This window comes from Hemicordylus capensis, chromosome 5 (assembly GCF_027244095.1).
Source record: "Hemicordylus capensis ecotype Gifberg chromosome 5, rHemCap1.1.pri, whole genome shotgun sequence".
NCBI classification, from domain to species: domain Eukaryota; kingdom Metazoa; phylum Chordata; class Lepidosauria; order Squamata; family Cordylidae; genus Hemicordylus; species Hemicordylus capensis.
In genome coordinates this window covers 104,644,022-104,658,070 of record NC_069661.1, presented here as the reverse complement: position 1 = coordinate 104,658,070, position 14,049 = coordinate 104,644,022, and the positions used below count along the sequence as shown (strand labels likewise).

Here is a 14,049-nt window from a genome sequence, read left to right as displayed (position 1 = left end):
TTGCTTGAGAAATTGCCCTTTAATAGAAGCAACAGAGGACATCTGCTGTGATGCGTTTAGAATGGAACATGTGCATCCCCTCTAACGCCATGGCTATTTCCTGTTCTGATTATAGAATTAAACTCCAGGAGAAACTGCATGTGAGTGCACACTGAATATTAAGTCATTTCCAGTAAATGAAAAAGTAAATTTAGATACGTGGGTCCCTCTGTTTAGACAAGTTTTATTCCTTGCTGTAATATCTCAGCTGTTTCTGGTAAACTGGATAAGATGCTGCTGAGACTAAATCCACTATAAAACATGTTATAAATCAGTGTCTGACACCATCTATTGAGTGAACAATATTCAGTCTTAGTACCTGTGAGGAGGAGTTCTCATTCTTCTCTGTAGTGGCCCCATCTCGTGGAATTCCCTTCCCCAGAAAGATCTGATTGTCCAACCTCCCTTTTTTTCAGCACTTGTCAAAGACACAGTTTTTCAGACAGGCATGATATTTCAGACCACCTGATAACTGAATGTGGTTTTAAAGTTTTGTCTCATGTTTTTCTAGCATTTGTTGGTTTTGATAGTTTTATTATATTCATATTTTTAATTTGTAAGTAGCCTGGATCTTGACGAAGGGTGAGGTAGAAATGCTTAAAATAAATGAATAGACTTTTGCTACAGTTTAGATATTTTTTTAACTTAATAACTTAGAACTTAACCAGCTTCCAGTCCATAACTATTTTATGTCTCCAAAAACTCTCTAAAGAATTCCAGGAATGCCCACTAATTAATAACTATTCCCCACCCCGGAAGCAACTTCTTAGTGTGTAAAATCTATAGTTTTAATCCTACAGTTAGGAAATACCTCCAGCATCGTAGAGGATGCATATACACCATTCTGAATGCACAGCTCTTTTGCAACGTAACCAAAAGGACAAAGGTATTAACATGAAATGAGAAGTCTAATAGATAACTTATTTAACCAAGAAGCTGGCTTATTTTGTGAATACACAATAGTTTTAATGTGGCTTCTAACATAATTATCCTAGATGATGTAGTTGGCAAGGAGTTATAGTTCATTGGTTACAGGTAAACCACAGCAATAAGCAGTAGTCCCCATGCAGAAATCTACCCCTCCCTGCTTCCTTGGCAAAGAAGTGCAATATACAATTTCACACTGAGCTTGTTCTCACAACCAGGCGGGCAGGACAGACTTCAGAAGCTGGCCTTCCCCCGCTGCGCCTAGACAGTCTGCCATTACCCCAGGGAGCGCCAAGACTGGGATGCATTTTCCCAGCCCCCAGAAATTCCACAATGCCCCGCTCAAGTGTGCAGTGCATTGTGGAGATCGCCCAGCAATGGGCAGGTGCCCGTCAGTGCTTCAGCGCCAGCTGCTTGCAGCCAGCACTGGCACACAATCAGGGAAACATTAAGGGAGCATTTGCTCCCTTAACCTCATTTATGAGGTGGGTTCTCTAGGCTGGTAGCTGTGTGCCTCCCAGCAGTTCTTACAGGCAGCCAAGCCCAGGCTTGGCTTCCTTAGTCCAGTCTTGGTTGCTCCTGAGAGCATCCTCAAGGAATGTAAGATATACATTAAGAAATAAAGTGTGCTGTATAGAAACCTTTCTAGATAGATAGATAGATAGATATCACACACACACTTGCCATAGTTTTGTTAATTTTATGACTCAAGCCCCCTAACAATAGCCTAGCGCTATACTTCTGGGTAAACTTAATTGGGAACTTGGCCCCAGATTCATCATGATACCAGAAGATAGGACAATAGCCGAGGGGGATTGAGGTGGTTTCTCGCATATGAATCATAAGGCAAGGCAAGTCTCTGCTTTCCTAGGAGGAGAGGAGTCTGGCGCTGACAATACGCATCTGGGGTGGTGACAATATGCTACTGGGTGCATTCCAGACTACATGCTGCAATGGGACAAAATGCTTCAACTTGGCAGGATCCTACTGAAAACAATCCCCAGAATCTCAAACTCATGCAATGGGAAAATACAGCTATTTTTCTACAATGGACTTGCAACGTTGTAGCACTATAACGCAAAGATAAAATCCGAAATAAGGCATCAGAAATGTGAACTGCACCTTGCTGTCAGCGCAACTGCAGTGTCACAATACGGGAAGTATGGAAGGACACTTAGAAGATCTGTAGTGACCCTGTTGTAGGGTTTAATCTGGAAAGTGCCATGGATCTGAGAAAGTGGGTAAGCTGCATCTTTATAAAAAGTAGTGTAGCTTTCTAGAATGGAGCTAACTCTAGGCATTACAGGAACAACAGAGAATTCTGTTTTACTTCAACTTAAGGCAGTATATTCCTAAATCAACATGACACTAATGCGCAGTGAATATTAAAAATCCCCCCCCCCACTAAATGGAAAAGTAAGGTTAGGAACTTAAAGTGTTACCCATTGTTGCTAATGCACTTTTAAGAGCTAGTAAGTTCTAGGAGATCCTTGAACGAGAGTTGTTTAGAAATTGCTACTGTTCTTTTTCCCCCCCTTTCCTAAATAATTAACTGTGTCCTAAGATGCTGGACCACAGTTAACTCTCCCTGTCCAATGCAAAAATAAATACTTAGCTCTTGCTACTAAGTGTACATTACATTCTGTACTAAATCCATAACTGGCATAGGTTCTGCCAAGGCCAAACTGAATGCCATGTGACACAGTGCCCTTCTATAGCTGAGAAGTCATCATTCAGTTCCCACAATAAATGGATGAATGATTTTTAAAAAACGTTTCTCAAAGCAGAAGTTGGCTAAGGAAGTTAGTGAACTTTCTTGTGGAGATGCAAACGCTTCTGGTAGCATGGTTGTTACAAATATTTATATATCATTTTTCAGTAAAAAAGTTCACAAAGCAGTTTGCACAGAAAAATAAATAGGAATTCAATTCAAAAATAAATAAGAATTCAAACTTGCTTTTTCCCATTTTTTAGTAAGTAAATAAATAAAATAAAGACAAAGGATAACAACCAGTATAAATACTAGGCAAAATATAATCAACTCAATTTAGGGGATTATTAAAATAATGTATGTATTCATATTATCAGTAAACTAGTTTTGAGAATAGCATGTTCAATGGCTTTTATGGGAAGATCTGGATGGGCCTAGAGTCAGAGTATTAATCTACATTTAACATATGGGTTCCTCTTTTACAGATGGAGAAGTAAAGTTGGACCAAATAACCAGCCCTTTCAGTTTCCTCTGGCCTTTTCATTCTGCTGGGCCTGTTCCCTACAGTCTAACTGGCATTGATATGCTATAAGAATGAGAACTCACCAGGAAATCTGTCTTGGGTCTTAATGTTTGCAAAATTTAATTTTTATGTTTTCTCCGTGACAGACAGATAGTTTAGTATGAGCCTCTTCCTGTTGGTAAACTACAGTGCTCTCTCTAATTTTGTTCATCTATGTGCAGAATGAGTTTTGTTCTGGGCAGTTGTATCAAGGCAGTGTACACACCTGCATTCAGATTTCAGTCTTCCTGATTGAACCTGAGCGGGATCTAAAATCAACTGAGTGGACATCAGAAAACCTGTGAGTGCATGCATGTGCGCACACCTTAGTGGGAAGGTGTGTACACTGACTATACCACAAACTTAGTGGTACACTGACTATACCCAAACTACCTAGAATGTGTGCGTGAGTGTTTCTGTAAGATATTCTATTTAGCCATTTAACCATAGAGTAGCTGACTAGTTAACCACAAGAGCTGCTGTATCTGAGAGCTGATTTGTATATTCAGAGTAATTATGTAGTATAGCTCTTTTAGGATTATACCAGTTCCGACTGTATGTGGGAGAATCACATGTTTGAAAGTTCTCCCCAGTATTACAGACTTTCTGCTCATGAAAAGTTCGAATGTCAGTGGAAAGTTCTGACCTAGTCTCCTGCCTGACAAGCAAGTTTTCAATGGAGGAGTTTGTGTGTTTGCTTTTTATATGGGCTGACCATTCAGTCATGCAACCTGTGTAAATTGGCTCTTTAAGAATGTGAGTTGTGGGTGCTGTTCCCTGTAAGCCAGGTGCGTGTGTGCACGCTCACAAGTTTTCTGATGTCCGCTCAGTTAATTTTAGATCCTGCTCAGGTTGAATTAGGAAGGCCCCACGCTTAATACATGTGCTCACACAGAGCCTTGATATTACTTCCCAGAACAAAACACATTCTGCACAGAGATGGAAAAAATTAGAGGGGCCACTGGTTGTGGGTGGGTAAAGGCAGTTTGTATGGAACAAAAGCAAAACTTCTCATTCCTCAAACTAGTGAGCATGCCTGACCTGCAAGCTTTTCTAGGTCTTTTTTACATTCTTAGGCTGTACTGTTGATGTGCAGAAGTCTCCTTTCACACTGAGGTGCCTGGTTTCCCTGCGGTTCCCATATTTGGCCAGAGTTGGGTGCTGGTATGGCGGTTGAATTGTTGCCCAACACCCCTCAGGCCACTAGATCAAGTCTGGTTGTTCAGATATTTCCTAATGCATTGGGTCTGAGACCAACACCTGCTGGCTCAGCAAGATGCAGTCCTAGCTGAGGGCAAGTGGTAGAATTTACCTGTCGGTAGCAAGCCACTGGTTGCAATTACAGAAGAGAGGGAAAGGCAGAGATGGCAAGGGTTCCTGTGGAGCAATCTTGAGAGAGTCTTGAGAGAGACCAGAAGGGGCTTGAGAGATTTTGAAAGAGAGAAGGGAGTGCCTATGATAAGAAAGAGGTGAACAATGAGTCTGACTATCTTAGCTCCCAGTGATTAGTACGATTACTGGGGGGACACATCTAGAGAAGAAGGCCAAGGGGAATTACAACTCCCTCCCCTCCATACTGAGGCATAGTGGGAGAAGAGTGTGGGAGGCAGACCCCAGGAGCACCTTGACACATTGTGTACAGATTTTCATTTGACCGGTAAATAACAAGCACTAAATCAAGGAACGGGAGCTTTCCTAGATAACAAGCTTTACCACGGGTTTTCTGCGAGGCATTAATGCAAGTTTGAAGTTGCCCCCCAAAAAACTGACACAAAAAGTGGACTTTTTTTAACCCCAGATATAAATCATGCTATACTACAACGCCCAATAAAAAACCTGAATTGTGTGTGAAGTGCTCCCCCATAGCTCACGGGGACTTCGGGGAAAATTTGGTCAGTATGTGAACATACAACTCCATTCTGGAGGAGATGCGGATTAAAAGCCAGGTGTGAAAAACTTCCAGTAAACCTGTAGTGACCTTACAAAAACTACTGCCCTCTACCCCTTCCTTTAAAACAAAAACAAATGTAGCTCTCTGGGGAAAAGGCCTGTGACGTACAAAACTCCTGAAATGCGACAGCAGGTCCCCTCTTAAAAATGTTCCTATAAATTTAAATATTACATGAAATATATTTTGGAATGTCTGGATCTTAGTAAACGTCACACTGTTCTCAAGAGTCATAAAAAGCCTTGTCTCTTAAACAGGACAGGAACTGTTCAGTTTCAAAAATCAAGCAATATGCACAAATAAACAAAGCATTTTGGTAGTGGGGAAATGACATGATTATCAAGCCAGAGAGAGGTTGCCAGTTCGACTCCCCACTGGTATGTTTCTTAGACTATGGGAAACACCTATATCGAGCAGCAGTGATATAGGAAGATCATGAAAGGCATTGTCTCATACTGTGAGGGAGGAGGCAATGGTAAACCCGTCCTGTATTCTACCAAAGACAACCACATGACTCTGTGGTTGCCAGGAGTCAACACCAACTCAGTGGCACACTTTACTTACTTTAAGGCAGGGGTATCTAATAATTTTGGGTGAGGTTTGGCAATTTAGCATTTCACTTAAAGTAATGTGGGGAGGCACATCACATGGGTAACTGAGAACTGTGCTGTGCTTTTGAAGAGGGTTTTAATTGTGAGAATGGAAAGATTGATCACAAGAACTCAAGAGTTCTAAAGCAAACATTGTGGTGCTCATTTAGTAGTACATGGAGTACAGTCTTTTTCTGTTTTTACAATAGGCTATAAACTGTAGCATAAGAACACACTTATAAAATTAAAGGGGATGGAAATAATTTGTTAGTTTCTTTAAAACTCATGGGACATTTTCTGCCCACATGACTATTAAGAACAACAGGTTTTCTTTCTTTCTTTGTGGTATAAGTAACTCCAGTAATCTTGGATGTTCAATAGTATTGTGCTTGTTCAAGCAATTTCATTCAGGTTACAGTCTGTAATGATCAGGGGTGTAGTGAAGGGGGACCAGTACTTCTTGGCTTCTCTAGCTGTTAGGGTGGGCTTGGCCATGGGGGCTGTCATGGAGACCACATGAACTTCTGAATTTGCAACTACATCACTGGTAATGGCCCAGAAATACAGTAGGCAGCGTTTTGTGACTATAACGAAGCAAAGAGGCACCCTTTAAAATGGTAACTTTCTTATATTTACAACCTTGGATCTTGATTACTAAGGTGGTTCACACGGTGCCTCCCAATGTATAGACTATACACAAGAGAGCAAGTCTTAAGATCAAACATGGAATGGCAGCAGATCTGTGTGTTTAAACCCAGAACTGCTCTAATCACATAGACCAGGGGTTCCCAACTGGTAGTACTCCAGATGTTGTTAAACTACAACTCTCACAGTCCCCAGCTACAACTTATTGTGGCTGGGGAAGATGGAAGTTGTAGTTCAGAAACATCTGGAGTACCACTGGTTGGGAACGCCTTACATAGACAGAGGAAAGTAAGGGAGTCCCGTTTTAATAGTAAAAGGGGCATGCAGCAAAGGGATATGAAGTGGAGAAGCTTCCCCACAACTGTGCTCTCCAAGCTTATGTTCAATACTGGAACGTAACTGAGGAGAAAAGTGCTTGGAGTGGACAGATAGAGGCGGAACCACCATTGCATGTGGGGGTTCAAAGAACCAGAGCCGTCATGCCTATCTGGCTCCATTTCTGATAAGCTTCAGCTGGTCCAGGGTTCCCAGCCTGGCTGGGAATGCACCTCCCTGCCTTTACAGGCTGGGAAAGGTGCTCCCGGCTGCTGCAGCAAACACAGTGCTGGCTGTAATTTACTCACAAAAGGCATGTGCGGCCTCATTTGCAAATGCAACCACGCCCCCTGCACATCTGATGTCAGACACAGGTGGCGGGGGCGGTGGTGGGTTGGACAGGGTCCGCCAGCGTTCTCTCTATGGCAGTGGTGGCAGACCATAGTGAGGTATGTCACAGGTGGTAGAGGAGTATAGTACCTTGCCCACATGCCCCCACTGCTGTTAAAATTGGGCTCCCTGACCTCTGTGTGTGTGTGTGTGTGTGTGTGTGTGTGTGTGTGTGTGTGTGTGTGTGTGTGTGAGAGAGAGAGAGAGAGAGAGAGAGAGAGAGAGAGAGAGATCTGGGTTTAAATGTGTGGATCTGCCGTCATCCTGTCTAGTTTGGCCTGAGCATCAGGGATAATCAACATGTACAGTCATCCCTCTCCTATTGCGGGTTTCCCAATCGTCGATTTGAGTACCCATAACCGGGAAATTGTGACCGCCCTCATAAACTGAGTATTCATGGTTTGGAGAGGTGGGGTTTTGTTTTTGTGGTTTGGGGGGGCGGGTTTGGGGGATTTTCAGGAGTTCAGGGGATCTGTTTTTCTTTTACTGCTGCCTGTGTGGCGGTGGCCCAGCGGGGACAGTGGCACAAGACAGCGGAGACGGTAGCGAAATAGCTCCTTACACAGGCCCACCTTCCTCCCAAATGCTAAAGATTGGGCGCATATGTGAAATCAGCCCAGTCTGTAGCATTCGGAAGGCAGTCGGGCCCATGTAAAGAGCTCTTTCGCCACCTCCAGTGCCCGACCACCTGCTGCCTCCAGCGCCTCACCATTTGGGGGGTGGGAAGAGCTCTCATCGCTATCCCCACGGCACCACCACACAGCAGCAGCAGTAAAAGTAAGAAAAACCAATTTAACTTTCCCTCACTACCCCATCGGGGTGATTGGGGAGGTCGGGGGATTTTTTCGATCATGATTTCCCATACCCCCTGTTTCTCATTCATTGCAATGTCACCCCAACCCCAAATTTGCCAACCATGAGGTTTTCCCCAAACAGAACCCTCATGGTTGGCGAGGGACGACTGTATATATATTCTTCACTTCGGCAATCCAACCATTCTTATTTTTGGTGGCAAATTCACTTGCATGAGACAGTGGAATGAGTTTGGCCTTTGAGTGTCACTTGATTCCCTGGTCCAGGAGGATCTTGGGCTCTTCTGTAAGTACAGTATTTCAACTTGAACTGCCTGTAGTTCCCTCCTCTAACTCGTGGCACAGGCAGCAGGAATCCTGAACTTAAACTGCAGGCAGGCCCTCTCAGAGGTCCAGAGAGACCTGGGCCACTTCCAGCTTTTAAGGCCCATAGCTGCCATCATCATCATCAGAAGAAGAAGAAGACACAAAAACAAAATAAGACACCAAAAAAGGAGCAAGGTATAACCTGAATATTTTTAAAATAAAAAATATGTTGTCCTTTTTCTATGCAAATGCACTAATTATTTAGGGGAAAATCTTACTTTTGTGCAGTATCACAGTTGATTTAAGAATAGTGAGTCTATTCAAATACTCTCGTTCTGTAGCTGAATGGTGATAGTTCTTTACTAGCTTCAACACACTGGAGGTGTGATCATCTGAAGTCACTGATGCAGGCAAACTGACAAAAATTTTCAATGCATTTGTGATATTAGGAAATATGACAGAGAGTCCAGCTCTAAGCTGAGAATGTGTGTATACACTCTCAGCTTAGGAAGGCACATAACAAGGAAGGAACATAAAAACAAGTTGTGAAACCCATCAAATGCCAAAAAAATTAACAAGTGTCTAAATCTGAGGTTCCTAACAAACTGTTTCTCTTTAGAAGCTAACCACTTTCTTGTGTTTTTGCCTCTGAAATTGTCTAGAATTTCCACTCTATCTATCTATCTATCTATCTATCTATCTATCTATCTATCTATCTATCTATCTATCTATCTATTAATGGAGTGGTTGGGGGCATTCCTTTTCAAAGAAAACATGCATTCTAATATTGGATGGTGGTCACAGATTTAATAAAAAATGGTCTCACTCAATATTTTATCCTGTATGTGTTTCATGTGATCAGCTAGTATTAAAATATTTCCCTACAGTATGCTTTGTTAAAGAAATAAGACATTGAAATTTCCAAAATAGTTGGATGTACTAGTGATAACACTAAATATGGATAAAGTCATTATACATTTTGGTTTTAAAACCAATGTTGTATTTCAGTGTCCTTGTAGCCTGTATTGCTTGTGTCCAGGATTCTGTTCTGTTAGTCTTGAGTATTAGTTCAAAGTGCGACAAAACTGTATGTTGGCAATCTGAGTCATGCACCATGCTCAGAGAATGAAGTAATTCTTCCTGTCACATTTTTAGATCATTCTTGTTTCCTTATTGTGGTTCTCTGACTAATACTATTGAGATACGTCTGTTATCCATACAATGACCTTATTGTTAAATCCCTAGGTAGATCCTTCCTACATATTACAGATAAATTTGCAATTGCTTTTTAAAAAGTGCAGTATACATACAGAGATGGTTTTCCAAAAGGGTTCCTTTGATGCTTTTTGAAATGCTGTTTCTCTGCTTTGTACATTCTCTGGAATGGAAGCTTTATATTCTACTCTTGTGCTGCTTACTTTATATTATATATGATTTTCATTTTATAGTTAAGTTAAACCTAACTTGTCTTTTAGAAGATGGGAAGCAGAACTGCAAAAAATGCTTTATTTTATTTTTGAATACAATCCTGTCTTAAATCAAGAAGCTTCTCCTCCTCCTCCTATTCTTCTTTTGAGACAAGACATCTGGTCCAATTCCAATGTTAGTTTGGTGATTTGGGAGCTGCTTCCATGTTGCCCGGTATTTTGCCGTATCAGTAATGTGTAACCAGAACTACGCGGTTGGGTGAATAACACCGTTATTTCCCACAAGATCATTGCTCCTTCTTAAGAAGCAGCAGCCTCATCTGGAAAGTAAACATATTATTCTGTCCTTCCATAAGGTTCATGTTTATGTATTTTACTGGAGTGACATGAGATAGGAACATAGGAAGCTGCTGTATACGAGTCAGGCCATTGGTCTATCTAGCTCAGTATTGTCTGCACAGACTGGCAGATGGACTATATACTATTGGCTCCTATTAGTGGTGTGCACGGAACCGCCGCGGGGCGGTTCGGCACTGAGGGGGGTCTACCTTTAAGGGCGTGGGGGGTAGTACTTACACCTCCCGCCGCTCTTCCCCCTCCGGTGCTGCATTTAGGAATGAAGTTTCAGGGGCGGCAGCGTTCCTACCTGCCGCCCCTGCCCCCGTTGTCGCCCGGAAGCCTCGTAAATCCGAGCACACATGCGTTTGTTGCGGCGCGCGCACCTGTCACCGCAGTGCGTGCGTGAACCCCCAGATGAGTAGACCAGCTGGTCTAAGTGAACCCCCAGATTCCCCCTGCCCCCAACCTTGGGGCTGCAGGAGTGGCAGGGTTGTCCTGCTCTTGTGTGGCATCCCCTGCCTCTCCCCAGCTACACAATTGGCAGGCTAAGTGTGGTTTGACACTGCATGCTGATGCACTGCAAGTGGCACAGGGCAAAACCTGCAACTCCTGATACCCTTTTCAGCTCTGCCAGGACTTTGGTCACTGTGCCATTCAGGCACCATGAGCAACTGGTAGTGCAGGGCCAAGCCTGCAAGCCCCACACTGCTGGAAGGGGTGTCGGGGGGCCTTACCTGCTACACTACCAGGATACCCAGAGTTCCTTGGCACCACAGGGCCAAGCCACCAAGGTCTTGGCACCCTTTTCAGCTGAAGAGCTGAAATGAGGGGTGTGTGTGTGTGTGTGTGTGTGTGTGTGACGGTGTTCACTGCTCAACTGAGGCTCCTGTAGTAAGTTGGCCATGAGACAGCCATGTTATTTGCCTCCCTTTCCCATGAGATGGAGGAGGGGCTTCTTTAGCCCTTACTTGGCTGAAGTACTTGGAGCAAGGAGGGCAGATAACCACATCTTTTTTTTTTTTTTTTAACAACCAAGGCTAGTCAAAATTACTTTTCTTCTTAAAATTGTACTCTGCTCATGACCAACTGAAATCTTGAACAGCTTTTGAGAGGAGGCCTGTAGTAGAAATGGAGAGCATGAACAGACTCAGTGTATATCTGGAATACCATGCATGGCTCTTTGGCTCCTGGCCTCTGTATTCCAGAACACATAAAAACACACATGTCACTCGAGTAATAATTTGTTTCACAAACAATTACTTAGCACTTTACAACTCATGTGATCTTAATGTGTGATCTGGCTCAGCTAAAAGGCATTGTGTTAAGGGGATGTGAAAGGGTTTTTTTTATTATAGTGATAGCCCATTTCCACACACATGTCATTCCCTGATGTTATGGTGATCAGCTGATGTGCAAAGAAGCCCTCAAAGTTCATTTGTATAGAGTTTCTCAAAATTAGAACTTATTTATGCATCACTATCTGCCACTCTCTAATCCCCATTTCCCTCATCTTGCATGTGTGACTGATGTTATGTTGTTTTCTTGCAGGTGCCTGAAATTATAAGCACCATCAGACAAGCTGGAAAAATTGCACGTCAAGAAGAGTTTCAGAATAACCTTTCAGATGTTGAAGATCCTTTTAGCAAAAAATTTGAGGTGCTGTTCTGTGGCCGAATGACAGTAGCACACAAAAATGCACCCCCAGCACTCATAGATGAATGTATTGAAAAATTTAATGATGTTAGCTATACCAAAAACTTGGACTCTAGTTCATTCTCCCAACAACATGAAACTGCCAACCACTCTGGAGGATTTTCCATAAGTGATAAATTCCGATCTGTCTTCCAGCCCTTAGTTAATGAAGAACAGGAGAAAAGGCCAATGAGGAAATCCTACTCTCAGCCCGGACTGCGTTCTTTTTCTTTCAAGAAAGATTTGGAAGCCAGAAGCTCAAGGAGTAACAGCTTTGCCAGATCCTTTGATGAAGATGCTCTTTCTCTGACCTTAAAAAGTCGATTTATTCATGGGCAAAATGTTGTGCAACCAACAGATATTGCAGGGAACCGGATTATGTTGTTCACGGTAAAATACATTTGTGATGTTAGCTAGCATTTCTTAACGCTGGATAACAAGTTTATACAAAGGGGCTTCAGAACTGTTTCTAAAGTCAGGGGAAGCTTAAAGCAATTGGAATTCAATGGATATTGCATAACTACACATCAGGCAATGGCCTTTTTTTGACATTGTTGTGAAAGTAATCAAACCATCACTCATTTTCTTGTGACATATCAGTCAGGTGATCCTGTGGTGTGGTGGGGATAACCTGGCAGGAACATGGGAAAAGAAAAGAAGGGCAGCTCTTCCACATCTTGCTCACATCAGGAAAAACAAAAGCACATCTGTCTTTTAGGGCAGCTGATGTATTCCCTTCTCCTCTTCCTCCATGTTGGAGAGGAAGGAAGAAGAGGTGTGGGTAATAGACTGAGGAGCAGGGCAAATTTGCTGCCCCAAAATCTGCTCCTTGAAGAGATCACTGCAACCTGCAGAGGGCAGCCTTTGGGGACTAGGGAGAAATAGCATTAATCCTTAGAAAATTGGGGGTGGGGGAGAGTGTGCCTGCTTTGTTCTCCTTCCTCCTCTTGTTGGAGACATAATCTGTCTTAACTTTTCTGAGGCATTTTTTTCAACTGAGTAGCGCACATATGCATCCTGACTTGGGGGTCGATGTTGTTTCCCTCCCATATGCACACACAGATGAAGTCTACACAGCAGCCATTTAATAAGGCATGCACTGCTATTTTATGCACATTTACCTAGGAGGAAGTCCCATTGAACTCACTGGCACTTATTTCTGAGTAAATATGTATATGATTTAAACAGCTTAATTAGATGAAGCCTATACTTCAAAAGTGAAGGCAGCTGTGTAGGCTATGTATGTTCAAATTAAAATTTAAAATTACATTCGGAGAGGATCTCAGTCAATTGTATTGAAAAGACACAATTGGTTCATGAATGTTAATGGTACAAGTGGAAGCTTCCAGTTTAGGGTTCTTTGGCTTCTATTCTGAACCTCAACACTTACATGTACACGCACATCTCCTTTACGATAAATCAATCATCCTTGACTACAACTGATGTCTTTTTTGCTTGCTTATACCAGTGTTTAGTGGGGGCTCTAATTCTTGCAGCCTGCATGCTCCTGAGGCCTGTATTTACAGAAACTATATCCCAAGCCTATGGGTGCTAATAATTAAAATGATGGCAATTAATTGAGTCCAGTTGTGTGTACGTGTGCAGAGTAAGGATGTGCCTGAAGTGCAATTTGAGTACTTTCAGGGAAATCAGAAAAGGAACTTTAAGGAAAAGGAGAACCTGCTCTCTGCCACTCCTTCCAGCTTTCTGCTGGGGTGGCACACATCCCCCAAAGCCCTGAGCGCCGTCAGCACACAAATGTAGACTATCCTCCCAGGTAGACCAGTCCTCCGAGGTGGGCAGACGTGCCAAGTCTAGAGTGGAAGGCTTATCTACCTGCCGACCCCAATTGGTAGACCAGCACTACCCAGGAAAAAAAATGTTATTTTGAAGCTTGTTTTTCCGGAAAAACAGGCCCCAAACCAGCGCTCAAATCGCCCAAATCTATTCAGGTGATTTGAAGGTAATTTGGTGAGACAGCGTATACCCCAGTCCCTTGTTGTTTAAATAAATGGATATGAAGTAATAAGCCAACATACTTCTGTGAATGTACTTTCCTCACCATTCTGCAATTGCAGTCTGTCCTCAGACACTTAAAATTAAATATCTGAGGGCAGATGGCTGGGCTCCCATACAAGTCTGAGCCCTGGCACTTCTTGGTTTGGAAATTAAACACTGCTCACAACTCCCTTGACAGCATTATGACACAGTCCAGTTTTCTTCTTTCTTGTTTTTAAGCTTAGTCTTTAGTGAATTGTGTGGTTTCATCACCAATCCTTCTGCTGCTCCTCTGTACTTTTTACAATCCCCACTTGATCCACTGTATACAAACTGCCTGCCAAGCAG

General features: G+C 42.7%; 1 protein-coding gene across 13 annotated transcripts in view; it reads left to right on the top strand.

Annotated features, from left to right (window-relative positions):
* Window positions 1–14,049, top strand: part of TBC1D1 (TBC1 domain family member 1) — a 161,936-nt gene that overhangs the window by 77,084 nt on the left and 70,803 nt on the right. For 12 of the 13 annotated variants that reach the window (XM_053253929.1, XM_053253932.1, XM_053253933.1 and 9 more), the window contains one exon: window positions 11,560–12,093. The exons of the other annotated variant lie outside the window; for it this stretch is intronic. In XM_053253929.1, the coding sequence (XP_053109904.1) occupies window positions 11,560–12,093 (534 nt within the window). The remainder of the gene's footprint in view (window positions 1–11,559; window positions 12,094–14,049) is intronic. 13 annotated transcript variants of the gene reach the window in all.